The sequence below is a fragment of the Lagopus leucura genome, unplaced genomic scaffold, assembly GCF_019238085.1.
Source record: "Lagopus leucura isolate 7727_CA_CO unplaced genomic scaffold, USGS_WTPT01 Super-Scaffold_100015, whole genome shotgun sequence".
Classification (NCBI taxonomy): domain Eukaryota; kingdom Metazoa; phylum Chordata; class Aves; order Galliformes; family Phasianidae; genus Lagopus; species Lagopus leucura.
The window spans coordinates 7,746,716-7,768,287 of NW_024962269.1; the positions used below are offsets into that span (position 1 = coordinate 7,746,716).

A 21,572-nucleotide genomic window follows, 5' to 3' on the forward strand; every position below is an offset into this window, starting at 1 on the left:
ATGCTCACCAACATCAACCAGACAGAAATAATATTTGGAATATTGCAAGATAAAAGTCAGTTAACTTAGACTGCTAAATGCCAGTTTTTGAACTTCTTAGTATTTATGTTTAGCTACTTCAAGGAAAAAAATAAACAGCACAGATACCAAAGTTTAGACTTAAATTCTTCATACTGTCCTTTGTCAGGTGAAAAGATGAAAATGAAGCAATCCATCTTCCTTTAAAAATAACAAAAGTAAAATCAAGTATAATGAAAGCACATCAAGAAACAAACTGTACAATCTCTGAACTGCACTGTTTATTTTGCTGCTTGAAACCTAAGTGACAGTATGCCACTGATTATGGGGTTTCTTCTAAACCTTTACTACACTGCAGGTACAGAAATATACGGACACATTTTTGGAGAATTGACATTTTTCAAAATGCAGCAAACATTTCAATTTATACATGAGAAAAGGAAGTGTTCAAAAGGGTACGCATTTCAAGTTATTGCAGGTTATTTCTGTGAGAATTTCTGCAAGTAAAACATGTTTTAAATTTAACCAACAGTAATGTGTCAGTGTATTTAAAATCATGACAAAAATCTTCTCTCTGGTCATTAACTGCCCTTTGACAAATTACTAGGATGTTGTATGTTTAGGGCAAGATGTCAATACAGCATAAATCCCGTGGCATTTTGGTTTTCTTCTGGAGATTAAAGCTGTTTTTTTCTTGGGATAAATGCAGCAGCAAAACACAAACCAGCTGATCAAAAAAGCACTTCTGCCATAACTCCAATAATTTCAGGGCACACCAACCGACAGTAGTTTTGCCATTCCCAGTTCTTTTAAGGTTTACATCACTGTACTGTTGCCTTAAGTACGTTTGTAAAAGCTTGTTTTCTGTTAGGCCAGTTTGCTGACTACAGCCTGGTTGAGAGAATTTAGTTGGTTGGTCCATTTATCTAACGCAGTATACCGTGCACCACCTCTCTTCTGATGATCCAGTTCTAGGAGCTGGTTGACTTGATCGATTCGGCCATGTATAGTGCTACAAGGGAACAAATAAACAGCCACAGTCACTAATGCACACAGCAACAGGAGCTGTCAATAATCAAGAGGTAAAGCAAGAGGTCTTCTTACGTAAGAGGGAGACACTGCCTATTTAGCTGTCATTATGGCTAGAAAGCAAATTAAGTCACTGAGCAATTAATTCATTGGACAACCTGCCTAGCCATATAAAGTTCTTTTGGCTCACAAATTACAAATATACTTCGCTTGTAAATCAAGCAAACCAGTAAAGTCAGCATCATTACCTTTTGGCTTAAGAGTCAAACAGTCTTGTTATAAAGCACAGAAATGCTGTTTTATTGCTTCTTACATACTTTGATTATTTCAAAGATCAGTAAACAAGAAAAAGAATACATACTTATCCAATATGCACTGCACAAGCAAGCTTTCCACATCAGCTACATCTATGTTTAATTCCTAAAAAAAAAAAAAAAAAAAAAAGAAAGAAGAAAAAAAAATGCCATTCTGTTTTGCAACATTAAATCCTTCCAGTGTTTATTTACATGTACATAATTTGGTCAGTTTTCTTCAGATTTCTGTTTCTTACTGTTTGAAAAAAATAATTCACCAGTGATCTGTCAAGCAAAAGATCTCCAGCCGAAATGAACATGGCCAACAATCTAGAGATCAGTAACCTCTCATAAAAGGCTGAAGAGGATAAAGAAAAAATTTTGGAAGCTTCAGAACAGTTCCTTTGTTGTATTTAAAATAAATACTTTTTTTGTTTTGTTTTAGATTTTGTTCTTTAGTGGTTAGAAAATGAAATCAATAGTTCCAGTCTTATAATTTGTTTACTCTGTTACCACAGTTCTCTAACTTTCACTAAAGATATCTGAAAATTATCTTCTGAACCAGAGAGATTAAAACTTGGATTTTTATATCCATAAAATTTCGTAATTATGCAAATCTAACATTTTATATTTCTCTTCAGAAATGTTCTTTTCTACACCAAGTAGAACACAGTTATTGTGTACCACAGAAATATATCACAGTGCACATTATAAAAAGCAATGGGAAGATGCCTAAAATTTACACTTTCACACTACAAAGCTGCCAGCAATACATCAGTATGACAATACAGTTTACATTATAGTTTAGATGTTCTATTCCTGGATACACTGTATTTAAGTGTTTTTATTCATAATTAATCATTTACTTAAGCAAATACAAGGCTCCACTGACACATACCTTAGAAATAAAAGGAATATGTATTCTTGTGTAAGGCTTAATTAATTTTATAAGCACTTGTGTTCTGATGTTTCGCAAAAGCTCTGTAAGAAAAAACAAAAGTATAATAACATCAGTACCTATTAAATGAAGATACAATGAAGAAAGAAGGCCTAAATACTGCAATGTAGGTGGTAGGTTGCAGGAAAGCACAGCAAACTAAAGATCCTTTTTTCTCAGGGGGCAGCATGGCAATACATAACTCTAGCATGTATAGATAGAGCTGAAAATTCTTTAAACAGGGAGCAATATATTCCTTGGTTAAAACTAGAATTATTCAAACTAACTGTATGTCTGCCCCTCTAATTTGTGGCTGTATTGTTTACATTGTACTAAAGTAAGAAAAGGCAAGCTTAAGGCTCTGAAATGGAAGCCTGCATACCTTTAACTTCACGAGTACATTCATATTTTAAGTCCAAGGTCAGAGCCAAATGGTATCATTACAATGAGGAGCAAAAGAATGATAAAACATAGCCTGTATGAAGTGACTGACTGTGGATAGGTACAATACCACAGTCAATGTTAAAGAAAGCTTGTATAAAATGAAAGCAGGAATTATCACTGTAAATTAACAGAAGCTAGATGGATCCTTAGCTAACTGGTAACACGAGGACTTTTTATATGATATTACTGAACACAAGATTATGTTTCTCAATAAAACAGAAAATACTAAAATAACAACAAAAGGTTCATAAACTCTGTAACTATGAACATGCAGTCCATATCACTACAGACTAAAGAAAATGAATATCTTTTTCCCTGTGTATCACTAGTAGACTACATGTAAAGGGTGAAACTCAGATTCCCTCCAGTCCTTGAATTCTATTGTCCTCCTTTTTTTGTCTGCCAGTTCTGTTCGACTCCTTTCTTAAGCATTCATTTCTCTTATCTCACCGAGTTTTCCTACAAGACTTTGAAGTTCACCAGTAGCCTGTACATAACAGCAGTAGACGTGTTATATTTAGTTTCCTCTGCTGTTTGCCATGTTCTCTTTTACAAACAAGAAGTGCAAGAAAACCAGGTCTTCGGATTTAACTCTTTCTCTCGAGTAGCTATCCAGCTAATTGATCTGGCAATATCAGAATTAGTTCTACTCTTGATGAAAAGAGCAGTGAGTTGAGACTGGACACTGTGTTCCAGGGGAGAGGCTTTTAAAAATCTCAGATATGTGGCAAATGCAGAGGGTAACTTTTGTTTATCATGTGAATAGAACTAACAGCCATGCGCTAGTGCACTTTGGTTTTCTTTAAATATAGATAACTATGCATTCAACCATTGTTTTCAACATACACCTGGATGCACGTTGATCCTGATCAATATCGAGCTTGGAAACAGTAAAGGAATTATCTATTATCTAAAAATACCTTCAATATGTTCCCTTATGAAGGGATCATCCATGATGTTGCTGTGATTTGTTTTCAGAATCTTCTCAAATTCAGTAATGTCGTTATTCTGATAGGCACTTCAGAAAAAGTGAGAGATTAAGTTAATATTTTTAAAATTAAAACCAGACTCATTAAGGCTTCATTCTTCTTAAAATAATAGTAATAATAATAATAATAATAAGTATTAAGCATTGGTGAAAAACAACTACATTCAGAATCTTTATAAGGAAAAAAATATTTCAAGATGAAATGCTCCAGAAATGACCTTTCTCTATTTTCAGTTGTTAGCATTTACGAAACTTCACTAAGAACATTTAGTTCTTCTGTAAATGTACTCTGTTTTCCAAATTGTTACACTTGAAAACAAAATAAACAGAAAACCCTGAAGTCTAAAACCAGCCAATTTTGGACAGCATAATTACTTGAAATTTGGCTTAATGAATCCTTATATTATGTAAAAACAACAACAACAAAATAAGTAAAGAGATTCCAGTTTGATTATTTTTTATTTTTTATTTTTTAATTCTTCCTAGAATGTCTTCATTAAATTGAATTCTAAAAATACTGGAAGATAGAAGAAATGTCTGACTTATCAAGACTAATCATCACTAATTTTTGGCATATTACTGTTTAGATTCTTACGTATAGTGAATTTTCAGTTTAATTGCTCAATCTTGTTATTCGAGAAAAGGTTACAAAAACAATGTGGATTCAGACACCAATTATTGTTCAGTAGAGGCATCTCAGCATCATTTAAAGGTAGGAGTTATAACCACCAAAACAACATTTTTCTTGGAACATAATCATCTTACAATCCAAATCTATCATCTTTTCTTAAAGGAACATCTTTTCTTAACTGCAACTGGGACTGCCCACTCAAACAATGAAACTTAATTAAGCTGCAGGCTAGCAGCATTTAGCCTGAAAGACAAACTGATGGATACAGGTTTTCAATTTCTGCTTTGGATCTCCACCAAACATTTTATGAACAAATTCTATTCATGTTCTCTGTACATTTTCAAATGGTAAGAATTGACCCCAAAAGCCACCCCTTATTATCATGAAAAGGGACAACATAAAAACCGGTGACATTCAAGGTGGAACTTCAGGAGTTTATGAAGAGTCATGAGTAGACTGGACTGTATCACATGAAACCAGTAATTGCACTTCAAAATTAAATGGTATCTCAGTTAAGCATATTCTATTGCTTCTTTCAAAAGCCTCTTTTTACCATATGTAATACATTCAAGTTACCAATGTAGAGTACAAGAAGAATTAAAAACATAATTGTAGTGCTTGGAAATGATTTTTGTCTTCTGCACATTTCTTATCTTAATTGCATTATTAAGTTTATAAAAGCAATTATACTCAAATGTCAAGATAAAAGATAAAAATTAGGAATATGAATAAAATGAGTTTGGGTAAGGCCATCTGGAGTTCCTTCTGTCTCAAACTCACACAAAACCATGAAAGCAAAGTAGAAAAGACATGTCTGAAGTGGAATTAATGGAAACATTCCCTTAACGAATTGCCAAACCATTTACTTATCATTATGTCAATAATGGATGAATATCCTCACTTTCAGAAATGATCTGTATGCATACACTGGTGCAGCACCACAGCAATATCACAGCAAGGTGATACGAGACTATTTCAAAATGCGAGCAAGCATTACTTCTTACAAATAAAGGTGGGAAGCTTTCCTATGTGGTGCTTTCTTTTTTTTTATTATTTGATAAGGCAAAGAGCAGATGGAGCAAGTTAGCTTCATATAGCACAGTATACAAAGGCTGCCTCAGTTCAATTTATTTTCCGTGATGATGTCAATACCCTCAGAGTTCTCAGTTGGCAGCTGTCTCTAAGAGGTGAAGAGGCACGCTTTTGATCTTCATGTGCATTTAAAGGATGCTGGAGAACACCTGAAAAATTCATTTCATATTCCTAAATTATGAATGTCCTTTAGTAATCACAAAACATCCAGGCATCCACTTATTCTACTGGCTTTAGTGTGAGATGTCAATCACCTCGGTTTATCACAAAGTCAGCCACGCCTGGAATTCAAATCACAGCACTAGGCAACAAAACTTTAAAGGAATTTGCCATTGCAGAAGAAAACTCAACTTAGCAGAAGATAACAGCATGTTTCCATATTCCTACCTGGTACAGTACAGGTATCTAGGTACGTCATGGCAAACAAAAGTTGCTTTTTTAAAAAAAAAAAAATAATAATAATCACAACCACAACCAACCAACCTACAAGTACTTGTCCAATAACTGTTATAAGTGTTAGCTGTACAAAGAAAAGCCACCATTTAAAAAATTATTCCATTGCTGTCTGGATACTACAGGTGTTTTTTTTCTTTTCTCTGGAAAAATTAAAATCTTACCTTACTAAATTCGTCATTGCTAGAATCTCTGGATCATTTTTGTATGGTTTAGCCTACACAGAACAGAAAGCAAAACATGGATGTTCAGATTTTAAATATTTTTTTCCACTGTCGTCTTTTGGATAATATTCCTACAAAGTCAGAAAAGAAAAAAAAAAGACAAAAAGAAAAAAAGAGGCAATAAACCTGAATGATTTAATCATATCTCTTGAAGTACCTCCTGAGAATCAAACGGATTTATTCCAGACTTCATCAGCATGTTTGCCAAGACCAAGTATTTTAAGCAAGTGGTTCTTCTGGGGCTCCCTGATTCATCATAATTCTTGAATGCTTCAAAAAAATCAGTATGTGCCTTTTCAAACTCTCCTTCTCTTAAGTGCATTTTGCCTCCACATTCTGAAAAGAAAACAGAGATGAAAAGAGAAAGGAACACTCTGTGCTTGTTGCTGACTGCAATAACTGTACTCAAGAGTTCCCCACTATTTCTAAATAGATTACTGAAATATTTTCAGGAGTCTTTTCATTCTCCAAAAAATCACTAGGAAAAAAAACCCAAACACTAGAGCCTTCACATAAAGCTTTGCCATTTGAACAAACATCTTCTAAAGAAGAAAAATACAAAACCAACCCACACCATCAAAGAACCCTAATCCTCACAGCCAGTAATTATTTTAACTTTATGTTAAAATATTATAAAAATTGAATTTATTTCGACTTTAAAGGTAATGTACTTCCTGTATTTCTGGAATTTTCTCAATATGTTGAGCAAAACTGTCCAGGAAAATTGAGAAACACTTCATTTCCCTTCATCTCTGAAGTACCCGCTACTGCCAGATTGCCTGCTCAACAGTAAGGGAGAAGGCACACCAGCACTGTGGAGAAAGTTGTTTTTCTTTTTTTCAAAGACACACAGAAGAATTTCACTGTAATTCACCTTTACTGATAGTACCACTTTCAAACACATCTTCAAGTTCTTCAGCTTCTGACAAATCTTAGTGGGGCAAGACACTGCACGAATTTATTAAAGGTGATTACAGCATTAGCAACCCGCCAAGCCCTCTGCCTTTGTCCTTTGTTGTCTGCCATCAGTTCAAACAGATCAGGTCTTCCCATGTTCTTCTATTGCTTCATTCCTACCCTCAGTGTAGCCAACTGTCCTGCCTGCTGAACAGTGCATCTGGTGCTTGGGCACTAGAGCAGCAAAGCTGGAAGTCCTACAGAAGGCAGTATTAAACGAGACCGGAGTCACAGCACTTGTAGTTCTTTATTCCCATTGGGTTTGCCTAACTACCAACCTACAGGATCCCTCTTCTTTCTAGTTCAAGCTGAGAAAATACTAATTATCAGATTCTCATTACACTAATCTGCAACAAGTTAAATGAAAGATTCACTTGCCTCTGATAACTCCCATGATCAGTGGATGAGGAATAGCTGACTTGATGTGCAATGACTGTTCGTATAGTGCTTTAAGTTTTTTGTTATTTTTCTGTGCTGTATACATTTGAATTTCCAAAGCATAAATTTCCAATAGTTGAGTACCTTTTTTTAGATCATCTTCCCCATCATCAGTCTAGGATAGATTAAGCAATAAATAATGTGAAGTTTTCAGGGAACAGCAATTTCAATTTTATACTAATAGAAAACTCATTAGCAAATACTGTCAGTAATTCTCTGACACAAAGATTTGCCTAGAAATTTGAAATACTGATATGAACACATACATAAAAAAACTAATACTGAAGGAAGTTATAGCTGGCTGAATTCCGATGCTTTTGCTTTATTAAAAGGCAGTATTTTTGTTTAACTGTTTTTCTTATCACAAATTAGTTCCCAAGTTCTGCTCTTCATTCTTTTCCTCTTTTCTTAAAACAAACAAAAAAAAACAACGAACAGACAAACACACCACAACACTCACTTCAGTATACAAATGCAATGATTGACACAAATTCTTCTACCGCCTGTAACAGAACCATTTAACAGATCTTTATAACCTATTTTCCAAGCTACAGGAAGAAAGGGGGACAAACAGGCAGAGCAGGCTGATGGCTGTCTTTATTCTTCCCCCCTTCCAAATCAGAAAGTCACTGCTGTAGTTTCATACTGCATTGAAGCTCGTTTGGAATCTTCACTATATTTGAAACTAAACATCTATGGTTTTAGATTATTCCTATGTGCTTCTTCTTACACCTGACAAAAATGAAATTTAATCAATAGTAGTTGTGAATTGCTTTTTAAAAATCATCCTTAAGTAAAGAATGAAACATTTTTCTCACTTTTAGTTAATATTATTAAACAGATAGCAAATGAGAACAAGCACAGTATTTCTTTTCCCTGTACTAAAAAAGCTCAGCAACACATCTCAAATGCCAACAAAAGATATACTAAAAAATAAAAAAAATAAAAAAACCAATGCTGTTTACCAAGCTACAGTGATTAGAGTATAAAGGTACCTGGCATGACTGATGCAGCTGGCGTAAAATCTTTTGTAACTTCCCATATTCTTCTCGTTCTAAATATAATTTGCCAAGCTGTAATAAAAAACAGTTAAAGTACTAAGATCTATTAAGATTTCATAATTATTGTATAAGTTTAGCTGAGGGTATCACAAAGAAAAGCAAAAAAAAAAAGTTACTTATTTTACCTTTGTATTTGTCTTAAACCACAATCTATCGTTCTTAGCATCTTTCAGAGCTTCAAGTGTTGTTTCATAGAATTCCTGAAGCAAATCCATCTGACATAAAAAATCAGAATTCTATAATTGTAAACAGCAAATTTGTACCTGTTAATAAAGTTAATCTGATCAAACTAAAACTGCATGCTTGAACTTCAAAATCAGAAAGATCTGCATCTTACTGAATTGTAAAGAGCTTCTTAAATAACAAAACTAAGTCAACTTGCTTTCATTATATCAAATAAATAACATTAGGAAGTATTCACATTTCAAAATTTGCAGTCATCTTTCATGCTAGATGAACGTGAAAGCTACCTTACAGAAACCCATCTTATCTAACCAAGCAATATAAATTCTTACATTGTGTAGCAGAAGACAAACAATAACAGCCATTGCTGCTACTTAAAAAAAAACTGTATACCAAAAAGGAAATAAATTTCTAGAGAGAAATGTTTGTGCCTTCTTTCTATACTACCAACACTGAGTGACAAAAAGCTCTATAGCACTATTTATTTGCTTAAGAAACAAACAAACAAACAAAAACCTGACAACATCCAAAGTGGAAATTTAAGTACTGAGTGTGACCTTTAACAAAGGTTCTACAGAGAATGCATTAGTATTCTTTTTGGGATAACAAATTTGCAGCTATCAGTGAATTTGAATTGGAGTTCACAGTTCCAGATTGTCCTTCCAGATTTGGGTCCATGTGCACTTAGACCAAACTTGCTGACCTCTGCCAACAAGGTACAGTTCCAAGCCAATTCTTTAGACTTCCAGAGTAAACCAAATCATTCATCTATTAAACCTCCCTTTCCTATGAGCGGCAGGACAGGAAGGTTTGTGATGACAGAGGAATCATACCCAATGACCAACGATCCTCCATATGCAGGTACTACTTCAAGGTAGAGCTCTCTCTTAATCTGTGCCACATTATAAAACAAAAGGAGCTCAGCTGTGTATCTGTAAACATGTACCTAACTTGCAGAGAATTCACAAAGATAAATTATATTTAACACCAGCACTTCACTGCAAAATTCCTCAAAGTGCTTTCCCCAATAGTAAAATACTACAAATTTTAATTGAAAAGGCAAAGTGTGTATTCACAAAGCTAAAAAATGTATTTACTTATCAGCATAGAAATTCTGGGTGAATAACATACATACATACACACACACACACACACACACACAAAATCAATCTACTTTAATTAGAAAGACGAATCTATGAAAAGTTGTGTGTTGATAGAAATGGGAAGTATATTCCAATATATAATGATAAACTCATACTGTAAATCCTCTCTAATACAATTAAAAAAACTCCAAACATCAGAGCACCATATACAAAGAAGTCCACAGTTAAGAATGCAAGAAGGAAAACTACCAAAATGGAAGAACTGATGATCTAACCTGTTTCGAAGTCGAGATATAATCAAGAATGGAATTGATGGATTTTTCAGAGTAATTCCTTGTGACTGCGCTTCGTATGTAAGTCAGTAGCTGTTTATATCTGTTCATCATTTCAGGAAAGTTAGTCTATGAAGAAAAACACAATTACATCATTTTTGCCTTAATGGTTAAAACCTGGGTTACATCTTGCACATACAAGAAACAATGCCTAGCAGACAGATTATGTGATGGTGGTTGCTGTGAGGAACTTTTACTTCACTGCTTTATTCCTAAGTGGCAAAATCAAGAATAACTTGAGTAAAGCCACATAAAATAGACATCTAAAATATTTGTCTCAACTGGGAAAATAGAGTTGGCTGTACAACTGTTTGAATTGTTGCACATGCACCGTAAAAACATTTTTCACTTATTTCGACATGTAGGTGAAGTACCTACATAGAATACAAGTATTGAGATACAACGTTAGCAGTCTGAAAGGGCTTGATACCCCAGGATAGCAATGGCTGAGCCTCAGACTCTCAAAAGAGTCTTAGCCAACAACTGTACTTGTTCTGCATTCATTTTGCCACTGACTTGCAACCACCACGTATACTGAAGACTGCAAAAAGAAAAGTTAAGTCACAGTCCTAATTTTGAATAAGACCATAAGGCCTCCAGATCAAATTTGTATTTATGCTGTTTATTCAAGCAATAGCTGCAATTCCTACCAGTTTAAAGTTTATTTTAATCATCTGTTTCAGAGCTTTGAATCCCCATTCTCCTTTTTCACCTTCGAGCTCCAAAACCTGAAATAGAAAAAATTTTAAAACAGTATTTATTAAAACTTCATTGAAATGTGCATTGACTTGCATCCCCTTTTAAAATGTACATATCCCATAAAAGCATTTCCCCCCACAATGTCATTCTGCACAAAGTAGTGATTTACTTTGTTCTTCAATTCTACTTTTTCAATACTACTAAGGAAATTAAGAGAGGATATGTCTCATAAATTTTCACATCTTACCTGAGGCGTGGATGGCAAATTGTTATTTACAGTTGTGTTGCTGCTGTCTAATATCAAATACTAACCTTTACTGCTATTCCACGAGAACATATAGATAGACAAAGTTGTAAGAGACACCGAAACTGACTCAAACTATCCTGTAACAAAATTACTTAAAAAGTGTTCACTTGGGATTGCCATACGTTCTTCACATATCATAAAGTTTCTAGGCAGGAATCTTTAACATAGCATAGTTAACTGAAGGATTTGCAAATAAGCATTTTATAAATAAATAAATACAATTTTTCCAAAGTCATCTAATGTACTGCTTTCTGGTGACAGATTGAAAACTTAAAACTAACACCAAAGAAACAAACTCTGTGTCATCCAGAATTTATACATGCAAACCTTGGATTCAGACAGCAAACCAAAAACAACACATTATGTAAGACCCAGGGGAAAATGCCACGTCATTTAAAAAAAAAAAAAAAAAAAAAGGATTTGTTTTTTAAACTTGGCACACAAAACAACACTTAGGTTAATTAACTGACTAAATTCTGAAGATTGGTGCTGTAATTAAATATCACTCTCCTGTCCTATGGATGCTCCCTAAGCATGATCCTGAAAGGGATCATGCTTAGGGAGCATCCATCAGCCAGGAATCCAAGTAGGCCAATGATAAGCTTAGCACATTAGAAAGTTAAAATATAAACATGACCCTTATAATTCCAGAAAGTAACTCAAATTGTAAGCAAGTATTTTAAAATACCGTACTTGCAGGCTAAATAATCAAAGTAAAAGAGAATATATTTAAAAAAAAAACCTTCTGAAAACTGCTTAGTGCTGCTTTTGGATCATCTTCCTTCAAGGCTTTGGAATTGTAGTATTGATTCTCCAGATCCACATTGGGTTCAGAATTACTGTCCTCTGAATATTCCTACATTCAGTTAAAAAAAGAAAAAAAAAGAAAAAAAGAAAAAAAGAAAAATCAACATTTGGAACATTCACTGAAAACGAATAAATAACAGTGAGACGGATTGTTCAAACTGACATGGAACGACTACATACTAAAATCTTTAGTTCCAAAGCCTAAGAATGAACTCTGATGACAACATTCTCTCACCCCACTACCAGGCCAGCCTCCCATCCACCAACACTTGCCTCTCAACAGATCTGTTTCCGCACTAATGAACTCACAGCTCCACCACCTTTGCCTTCATGACAAGAACAGATGTATTATTAAAATTCAACTAATTCTGGTGTTTAAAGACAGACACCTAATAGCATGTGTCATTTCTGTATGGGAGAAGCAAACATGCTGGCCACTAGGCTGCCAAGAGGTGCCCCGTTACATGACCTTTGCTATGTGCAGGGAAGACGCTGGCTGAGCTGCTGCTCAAGTAATGATTCAGCAACAGAGAGTATAAAAAGCTTCTGTGAATCTCCAATCTGCCTTTTCACATCCTGAAGATTCATCCTCATTTCAGGAAATGGTAACAGTAACACCAGCTGCTTTGCTGAGAAGCAGAAACTGATTGGGAAAAATGCTAAAAGACTGCCAGTGCAGGAGGGGATGAATCAAAGGCACAACAATTCAATCAAACAATTACCCACCACTCACACCAGCAGCAAGTAAATTGAAAAACTTACTTCTAGTGTTACTTTTTTTACACTAACAAAGTCAAATCTCAAATCATAATTTTGAGGTTTATATGACTCAATGATATCTGACAACTTTCAAGCCAACTTCCTTCTAAAGAGTGCTCAGCTATCAGCAAATGAACTGTTTAAGAGAATCTGTTTAAACCACAGAAGTTACTGCCATCAGAGTAACTTTCCCTTTTGACAGTATAAAACATGAATTTGGTTGCCCTTCTTTAAGCTGGCATTTCTTCTTTTATTGTACTTGCTCATCTGCACTACATATATTCTTTCATCCATTCATATATTGCTAATTGTTCCTTCAAGACTATAGAAGTGTTATAGAAGTTTTAAGTTCGCTCTCTAGTTTTCTTAAACTCCAATGGAAAAATTATGCAAACACCCCGCTGACCCAAATGTTAACAAACACGGGCCTTGAGGAGTTTCTCCTCCAGCCTTCAGAACACACAGCTAATGTTTCCATTTGTCACATGCTGACAAGTTGCTCACCTGTGCACTTATTTACACTTACCCCAAGCATAGCACTCAGTAACAATCAACAGACTGAAACGGCTAGCGAATTCTCCCAGCCTGTTTCGTGCATTCCCCTTTTAAATACTGTCTATTCCAAAGAAAGCATGCAGTTTATGTCACTGGTGAGACTTTCCTTCTGGTTTGCTTATTTCTACCAATTGATCCAATGCTGAAGGAGCCATGCAGAAACACACATACAAGGCCACCAGCTGTGGCACCTTCTGAAGGTTCCTACTGCCAAAGCTTAAACAAGCTGGCATTTAACATGCATGCAATCAGTTGATGCCTTGTTTATACTACACCTGAACAAATACGAATATTTTTGGCAGAAGTATCTATTCATAAAGATAAAAGGAAGGCAAGCTGAATTAATTCCTTTTAGGAAGCTACGTGCCCTATAAGCCTACAGCCAGAAACATCTATGTTTTCATCTGGGCCCTGGCAGTGATTCCAGGTGTGGGCTCAAGCACAGAGCCCCTTCTCACATCATTTCTCTTAATGCTACTTAAGTATTCCATAAAACTATTTTCATTCTTTATTATGTATTAATATTCTAATAAGTGGTAATTTTAGAGATTAACTTCTCCTAATGGAATCACTTTGAAATGCATCAAAGGAAATGTTCTATGCTCTCATCATTGCATTTTTCCTTTACTTGGATGACTCTTCGCCTCATATTAAATTTAAGATCTTGATATTGCCTCAAAGCTCTAAGGGAGACAGAGCTTTCTGATCTCCTGAAAAGCTCTTCTTAATGGCAGACACTCCTAAAAACAGCTGGAGGAGGCCCTGCATTGGAATCCTTTGCAATCTAAAAGTGAGAATTCACACTGGAGTTCACGCTGGAAGCAGTGCTTGCTCCTGAGTGCGGTTGAGCTTGTTTTGAAGTAGTTTGTTAGCAGGAACGCATCTATCTGTGAAAGCTGCCCTAGGGAGGATGTGGCACAATGGGTTACGTACACCTTGACAAGTATTCCAGACAATTTAGCTTCTACAGGTACACCTTCAGGTTTGCCTGCTATTTCATGTGAATTAACCTTACTGAACACTTTTAGAGTAACAGCTCTTACATTTGTCAGCAGTAGGCATCAAGTACCATGCTTTAAGAAAGACAGGAAAAATGCCATCTCCACATAATGAGTAAGGGCCCTTCTTACATCTTACATCCTTTACATCCTGTAAAGCCAAGGAATAACACAATAAAACTCATTTATTGGATGCTGAACTTAACAACAAGATGATCAAGTTTCATTAATACTTGTATTATTGTTAACAGCCTTAGAGTAAAACAAACAAAAAACCCAGCAACTAAGGCACTTACTTTAAAAGGTCTATTTAGAATTAATGGTTGTGAAGAAAACCTCTAAATCATGCTGAACTAAGTATGAAATGATAGAGTGAACCTATAGACAATCAAAACCAAGAAGATCAGCCATTAAGATGCTACATCTTAATTTAAACATCAATGTTAGTTATGCTGATCAGTTCAGAAGGAGCAACACTGTCTTCTACTGATGCAGAGACGGTTTAACGGTATGGAATGAATGCAAGAACATTCAGCTTTTGCCAAAAGCAGAAGTGTGAAGCTGCCTCTTCAAAGTTCAGACTAAGAAAAGAAGATACATTTTCTTCTCAATGCCAAAACCAGAAACTCTGAATTCTTTAAACAATAAATTCTGTTACTGAAAACCCAACCTTTCCTCACTCTCTGACTGCCCTGCATTCTAGCTGAACTTCCGCAGTTCAACACCTTGCATAGTAAAGGACATCCATCTTTGTAACTTCAAGATACAAAAGCACTCCTATAACTCGTGCTACATTTTAGCTCCAGTCAGTGTTAAAAGTAAGCCTCAGAGTTTTTTAATGAAGATCTTGGTAACATTTTTAAATGTGCATCAATATCATCACAACAAATAAAAGCAAATGAAACCTAACTATGCAGGTTTCTGAGAACTGATCTTAGAAATCCCCTCCTGTGAGGAACAAAACAAAGAAGTGCTTTATTAATTTATTACTATTTATGAGATTATAAAGCCCTGATACAGCTTAAAAAGACCTGCAGCTAAAAAATAGCTATGGTATTACTAAGTATCATTCCACTACAAATATCAGTTATAGACGATCCGACCCTATCAGCCCACTTTTTAGGGAAGAAAAATTACTACATCAGTTCATTTGTAATGTAGATAAGACCTCTGCCAGGGATGCAGTTCTTTAGTTTTAATAGAAGTTATACTGGTACCAAGGAACTAATTTAATTTACAGGTCTTCATTGCACTGAGCTTTTGCCAAATTCATCTCATCACACTGTTAAAATACTAAGCCTTGGCTTGTAGGATGAACACATGCAGAAGACAATTCACCTGACAGCTTTAAATATTGTGTTTACAGCACAGATTCATTCTCAATTTCCCCAGCAGCCAGGACAGGTTGGCATTAGGTTAGTGCTTCACTACCCTCTTTTCATTCCTGCTCCCAGCGCTCCCCTTCCCCTTCAACATTTTATGTTGTGCAAGTCCTGGATGATGCCTCACTGTGCCTGGGCTCAGAGAACAGGTCCACTGACGTTCAGTGGCCAGGGAGGGTGAGAAAATGAGCCGTGGTTGCAGCGGGAGCCTCAGTGAATGCAGGCTTGAGATTCCAGCAAGCTCTCAAAGCATGGTCCTGCTCCTCACCGACAGCATGCACACGAGCCTGGGGACCTTCACTCCACGCTGGTGACTGTAACAGCTCTTTGTGGCATGCAGGCAGTGACACACCAACCTGATAGCAAAGTGTGCACAAAAGCAAAGAAAGTGGCATTTTGTGAAAACAGCCTTTAATTAGCTACTGATTTTCCTCTCTTGCCCAAGGCACTTCTCCATACATTTACACGTGGAGCAGCAATCTGAGCTTTTCCTTCCCATACATTGCTCAGCTAGCTGCATGGGGACCACACTCCTCTGCAGATCTGTTTTTGGAAAAGGGAAAGTCACTGTGCGGAGAATTACTTTCCACACACACACAATACAGAGAGTTCTAGTTCTGTAGAAATGTGCCTTTTTAAGCATTGTTAACAACAATGTCCTTCTTACTGCCATTTTCAATTGCTGGTGACTTTACCAAATTTCAACCATTGGACTGATTCAAAGCATTCTTTTTTGTGAAGTTCAATTGTTTCTGAGAACAAGTCTGGTAAAAATTTGATTTTACTTCAACTAACTCTGTTTCATAACCATGGCATTTAGGAGGTCTACAAACTCATTTGGAGCAGGATCTGATATTTCACAACAGTGCGAGTGATGTGGGTTCGGTTTGTTGCTGCTGTTGCCCTTTGATTTTGTTTTGTTTTGTTTTTTTCTTAAACACAAAAATGCCCAAATGAGGCCAACTGAAGAAAGCCTTGAAAATAACTGCTCAATACATTATTCTCTTAGCTTGCCAGCAAGATTTCCTGAACATTTAATCTAAAATGAACACAGAGCTCAATGCATCCATCCCAAGACTGATCAACCAAACACAGTGGTCCTTGGCAACAGGGTGACAAGCGAAGAACAGTTTCTATGTGCATTGGCCAGAGTGGACACTTGGATATAAAGAAATAAATGAGAACAGGGTGAAAAAAAAGAAAAAGAAAAGAAAAAAAAAAAAAGAGGGAAAAAACAGAACAAACCATGAAGGTAAAAACAACAGCGATCTGTGCCATAAGTCTGCAACTGCTCAACCACGCATTGGCAGCCCTGCTTTTCTTTTCTACATTCCAGGTCTCTGAAATCCTCTGCTCCTCCTCGCTACCTCTGCGAGTCATCCAGTGCCTGCTGGCTCACACCATGCGGGTAACAGCCCGTTACTGACACCAGGAATAATTAGGCTGTGCAGCCAGTCATTTGCAATAGGGTCAGTACAGCTCTACTGAGCGACTGCTTCTGCCTTTGCGTTATCTTTTCAAGCAGAGCTTGAGAGATGCGCAGAAATGAGACAGGAGACTTCAGAAAGAAAAAATGGCATTATGACACGTAAGCAGTATCTGAAATAAGTGCCTTTTTTCCTACAGCTACCACACAGCTCTCCTCTAATTCTGGGCATCCTTTTCTAGGAACCTGGCAGCTAACTTACTTACATTTAACACGGAACTGCCCCTCAGGTCCTGGGGAGCTCACTTCTCAGCAAAGTGCTAAATACTTTCTCTAAAACAGTCACCATAATAATAATCAGAACTTACATCAAGGTTACCACGATTCACAAAGAAAGAATTTACTCACTAGTTATTCTCATCCTCTTTGCCTCAATACTTTCGTATAAGACATCATAGTGATGAGAAAAAAAAGCCCTAAATATATTGATTCTGTGCTTATGAGTGAATCTGAAGAGAATGCATAAAATGGAACATCAGCACACACACTGAATCCATGTAAAATATGAAATGGTAATGAATTCAAAGAACAGTGAATCCCATGTCGTTCGTGAAATGCACAGAATGCTTTTTTAAAATCACATATTAATGTAATTAAACACAACAAAGAAACAGAAGAGTATAAACAGGACCTGCCCAATTTGGTATTTCCCTAGTTATGCAAGTTAGGTTTTGCTGCCTCTTGTTTGCATTATAACTAACACACGTAGTTTTTTCAATGATGGAAATACTGAAACACAAGCACTGGGAAGAGGTGACAATCTACTCAAAATTTCAACTCTATCTATTAAAAATACATCAAAGTAAGGCAGGATATTTTCCATCTGCTGATGAGAGTGCTTATAAAGTTTGATAGCATACAGAAATTTCTTCTGAAATGGGTTTATGCTTCCTAGAGCTAAAAAGAAAGAGTGAGCCAATTCAAGCTTACTACCTGTCTGACAGCCTGAAATAAAACGTACAACTGCAAATTTCTTAATATTGCCACAGTCTGAAAAGGGAATCTGCATGTCATGAATCTGTAACAACTTCCCTGGAACAAGAACAGACAGCTCTTCATGCAAACTGTACAGAGCTCTTCTGCTGAAGTCACCGAAATAATACAACAACAAACATAAACACACAAAGTTGCCCAGCAAACAGATTTGGCTACCTTCCCCTGATTAATTTTTAAATTGAATTTCAGCACACAATACGATGTCTTATTAACAGCATGACAGGCAAATCCTTCTTTGCGTTTAAAGCAAAACAAAATTAAAGAGGGATTACAGTAACTGTCAATGTGCTGTCATTGTGCCTGGAATTATCAGTTTCTAGAGGAAGGCTGAGTTCAGCATCAAAGTCAATTCTAAGCACAGCTTGCTGTCAGGGGCTGAGAACAGGAACAGTGGTTACAATGGTCCTTCCTTCTCTCTCCACCCTTCAGCTGAAACAAGTAAAATGAACTTGGGCTGAAATCATGTAAAGCCCCAAACAAGCAATTAAAATTCAGTGGTTTTCCTAACAACCAGAAAACATTATCCTGTTTATTGAAGCGTAAAGTGCAATAATCCGTGTTATAATCAAAGCTGTCAGCGTACACTATTAGCAAATTCTGAATCTAGCTTCATCCACCCATAAATAATTTTTTTTTTTTTTTTTTTTTTGCTGATCTGCAGATTGCCAGCAGATAAAGTTAACTTCTATGACTGTGTAAGGTCACTTATAGGAAAAAAGTTCACTTTTAACCCAGCAGAAAACTAAGCAGAAATAATAGTAATGTACTGTTATTGTCATGTAATAGGACAGCCTTCAGTTGTTTGGCAGTGCAGCAACTGCTCTGATTAGGCAAAACCTACGATGAAGTTGGGATCGAGCTCAGCCTTCAGAATATCAGTTCACATTTCAGTTCAAGTGCAAAACATTTGCATCCTTCAGGAAACACAACTGACTGTTTCTACACAGTCAGGTCAGAGCACATTTAAAGAGGAACAGTCATAACCACCTCTGACAAAATCAAAATTTTTAAGGCTTTTTTTCCCTCCTTGGACATCTGATGTACTGCATTGTGACAACATAGCTGTGTGTTCCTCTTACCAATAATTCTCCTCAATTCCTGCCTCTCTCTCCCTACTGGTAACAAAATACTAACACTCAGCTGTGCTCCTTTGTTTTCAATTCTGTGCTATTCTGTACATTGCCCTGCACTGTGCTCTTCTGTTTCCAAACTTCCTGCAGCAGCACATACTCTGAAATGAGAGCTATGTACCCTCACACAGCCCTCTGTTCATTATTCATATCACCATGAAAGAAGAAACGAATCCCTGTCTTCATAAGAGGCTTACTCAACCATTTTCCAAAACAGTTTTGTTGGATGCTGCAATTACAGTCTCAAGCATGTCTGAAAACAACATCCAGTCACAGTTTGTTAGTGTGAGAACAGAAACTAGTTCAGCTGAAGTATCTTTATTCTTAAATTCTGGGTTTTCTTTCCTTCATCTGTTACAAATCCAAACAAAATGGAAAAAAAAAAAAAAGTTTTATTTAAAGATGCAGCTTAAGTATTCTTTGACATTTTACCTGAGAGTTATGCACTGAAAAGAAGTAGATATATTCTGAACTACCTGTAAATTCCAGAGTAGAGCCAATTAATGACAATAGAAATGTTGTGCGAAAATTAGCTGCAGGAAGGGGCTGACATTTGCCACAAGCAAGAAGTTCTTCCAATAATGAAAAAAAACACTTAACATGAGAAGAAGCATCAAACCAGCAACTATCCTCGGGAAAAACTTGACGTAACACGTTGTGAGCACAGAGCTGCACTACTTACTCAAAAACGGCGGATGGCTGCATTTAGAAACTGCAAAGTGTACCTCCAATGGTTTCTCTACACATCCAGTTCTCATGTTACGTATAGTCGACCCAAACTCTGTTTTTTGTTCATTTGACAGCATTGCATGAGAAAATAAACACAGTTTTAAATCAGTCTGCAAATTTAACCACAAACTCTCCCATAAGCAGAGGCCTGGTGTTTTCAATGAAACTGCATTGCTGTAAATACAGGTTTAACTGAAGTAAATGACATATTGATTTGCAGTCCTCTGCTACAGAGCTTTTGGAGAATGTCTCAGTTCTAAAAAGCCATGCAAAGTTCAGAAAAGCAAAACAAACAAATACAACGACCCAAATGAAAACCAGAAGAGAAACAGCTGAACCTCAAGCCCCAATATGCAATGATGGCAACAACTGTAAATGACCAGAGAGCCCAGAACATATTTTGTTTTGAGTGACATTTAGTTTATTAACCTTCTCACAATGTCTGAGGGGTTTTTTTGTTTTGTTTTGTTTTTGTTTCCCCATAGCAAAAAAGTGCTTTAAGTAAGGGAGAACCCTTAGCATAAATCCCATCACATTCCCATTTTTTTTTTTTTTTTTTTCTGGATAAATCGGTCTGTCTGTGGCTAACCGCGAGCGGCCTTCTACTGTTATTTCCTTTTCAACCGTAAAAGCTTAGCATGAGACCTGATGTCAAAACGCCACACAACCAATCGGGCTCTCTGCAATTAGAGGAGCGAGCGGCTCGGCGTCAAAGCAGACACAACAAGTTCAGGACGGGCGCACCCCGGCGCTCTGGGGCCGCCGTGCGCCGCGCTCAAGCCGCGCAATTCCGCAGGCGGACACCGAAGCGAGCACCGGGGCCCGGCCCCGCGCGGTCAGCCCCGCCGCCCGCCGAGTAGCGGCCCGTACTCGCCAAGCCGGAGCGGAGCGCGGGGCCCGGCGGCCCGCGGCCTCCCCGGAGAGCGCAGCCCCTCGTGCCGGCGCGGGGCAGCGCCCGAGGCCGCTGAGCCCGCGAGGTCCCTGCGCCGCGCCCTCCGCTCCCCGCGTCCCGCCCTCACCAGGTCGTAGTCCTCCTCATCGTCGCACATGAAATCATCCTCCATGTCAGACATCTTGGCCGGAGGACGGGCGGGGGGAGGGAAGCGGCCGGCCCCTTCTCCCACAACCCCGCGCGGCGCCGCCCAATGCGGCTCCGCTCCGCCCGGAACCCGCCGTCGCGCGGGGGCGGCCGGAACGCGGCGGGTGCCGCCCGGCTTCCCGTGCGCGTGAGCGAGCGGCCGTGGCAACCGCGGGCGGCGGGCGGGGCCGGTGTGTGCCCTGCCGGGTGTGAGGGCGGCGGAGCGCCGCGAAGCGTGCCGAGCGGATGCCGCGGCACCGGGTTTGAAAAGCCCAAACCGAAGGGAAAAAGGAAAAAGAGCCTCAGAGGGTTGCGGGGCCGCCGGGCTCGCGGGAATATTACAGTGTAACTGCTAGTGTGAGGGAAACCGAGGGGCGAACGCGGTGCTGCCGAGTCTGTGCGGTGTCGCAGAGCCCGGCAGTTTGCGCTGCGGATTGCCGCTGGGGACGTTGGCCGTTCTGTG

At 37.7% G+C, this 21,572-nt stretch overlaps 1 protein-coding gene across 2 annotated transcripts; it reads right to left on the reverse strand.

The window, feature by feature from the left end:
- Positions 1-277: 277 nt before the first annotated feature.
- Positions 278-21,146, reverse strand: COPS2 (COP9 signalosome subunit 2). 2 transcript variants are annotated; one of them, XM_042876128.1, is made up of 13 exons: positions 21,051-21,146; positions 11,932-12,045; positions 10,834-10,911; positions 10,127-10,252; positions 8,691-8,780; positions 8,500-8,577; positions 7,445-7,619; positions 6,267-6,445; positions 6,050-6,102; positions 3,642-3,739; positions 2,239-2,321; positions 1,409-1,467; positions 278-1,030 (listed from the first exon to the last, which is right to left on the reverse strand). In XM_042876128.1, exons 1-13 carry the CDS (start codon positions 21,102-21,104, stop codon positions 886-888), a joined length of 1,332 nt encoding a protein of 443 aa, XP_042732062.1. In that variant the 5' UTR covers positions 21,105-21,146; the 3' UTR covers positions 278-885. The 2 variants fall into 2 exon arrangements, with proteins under 2 accessions (XP_042732062.1, XP_042732061.1); XM_042876127.1 differs by having other exon boundaries at positions 8,691-8,801.
- Between the last annotated feature and the right edge of the window lie 426 nt (positions 21,147-21,572).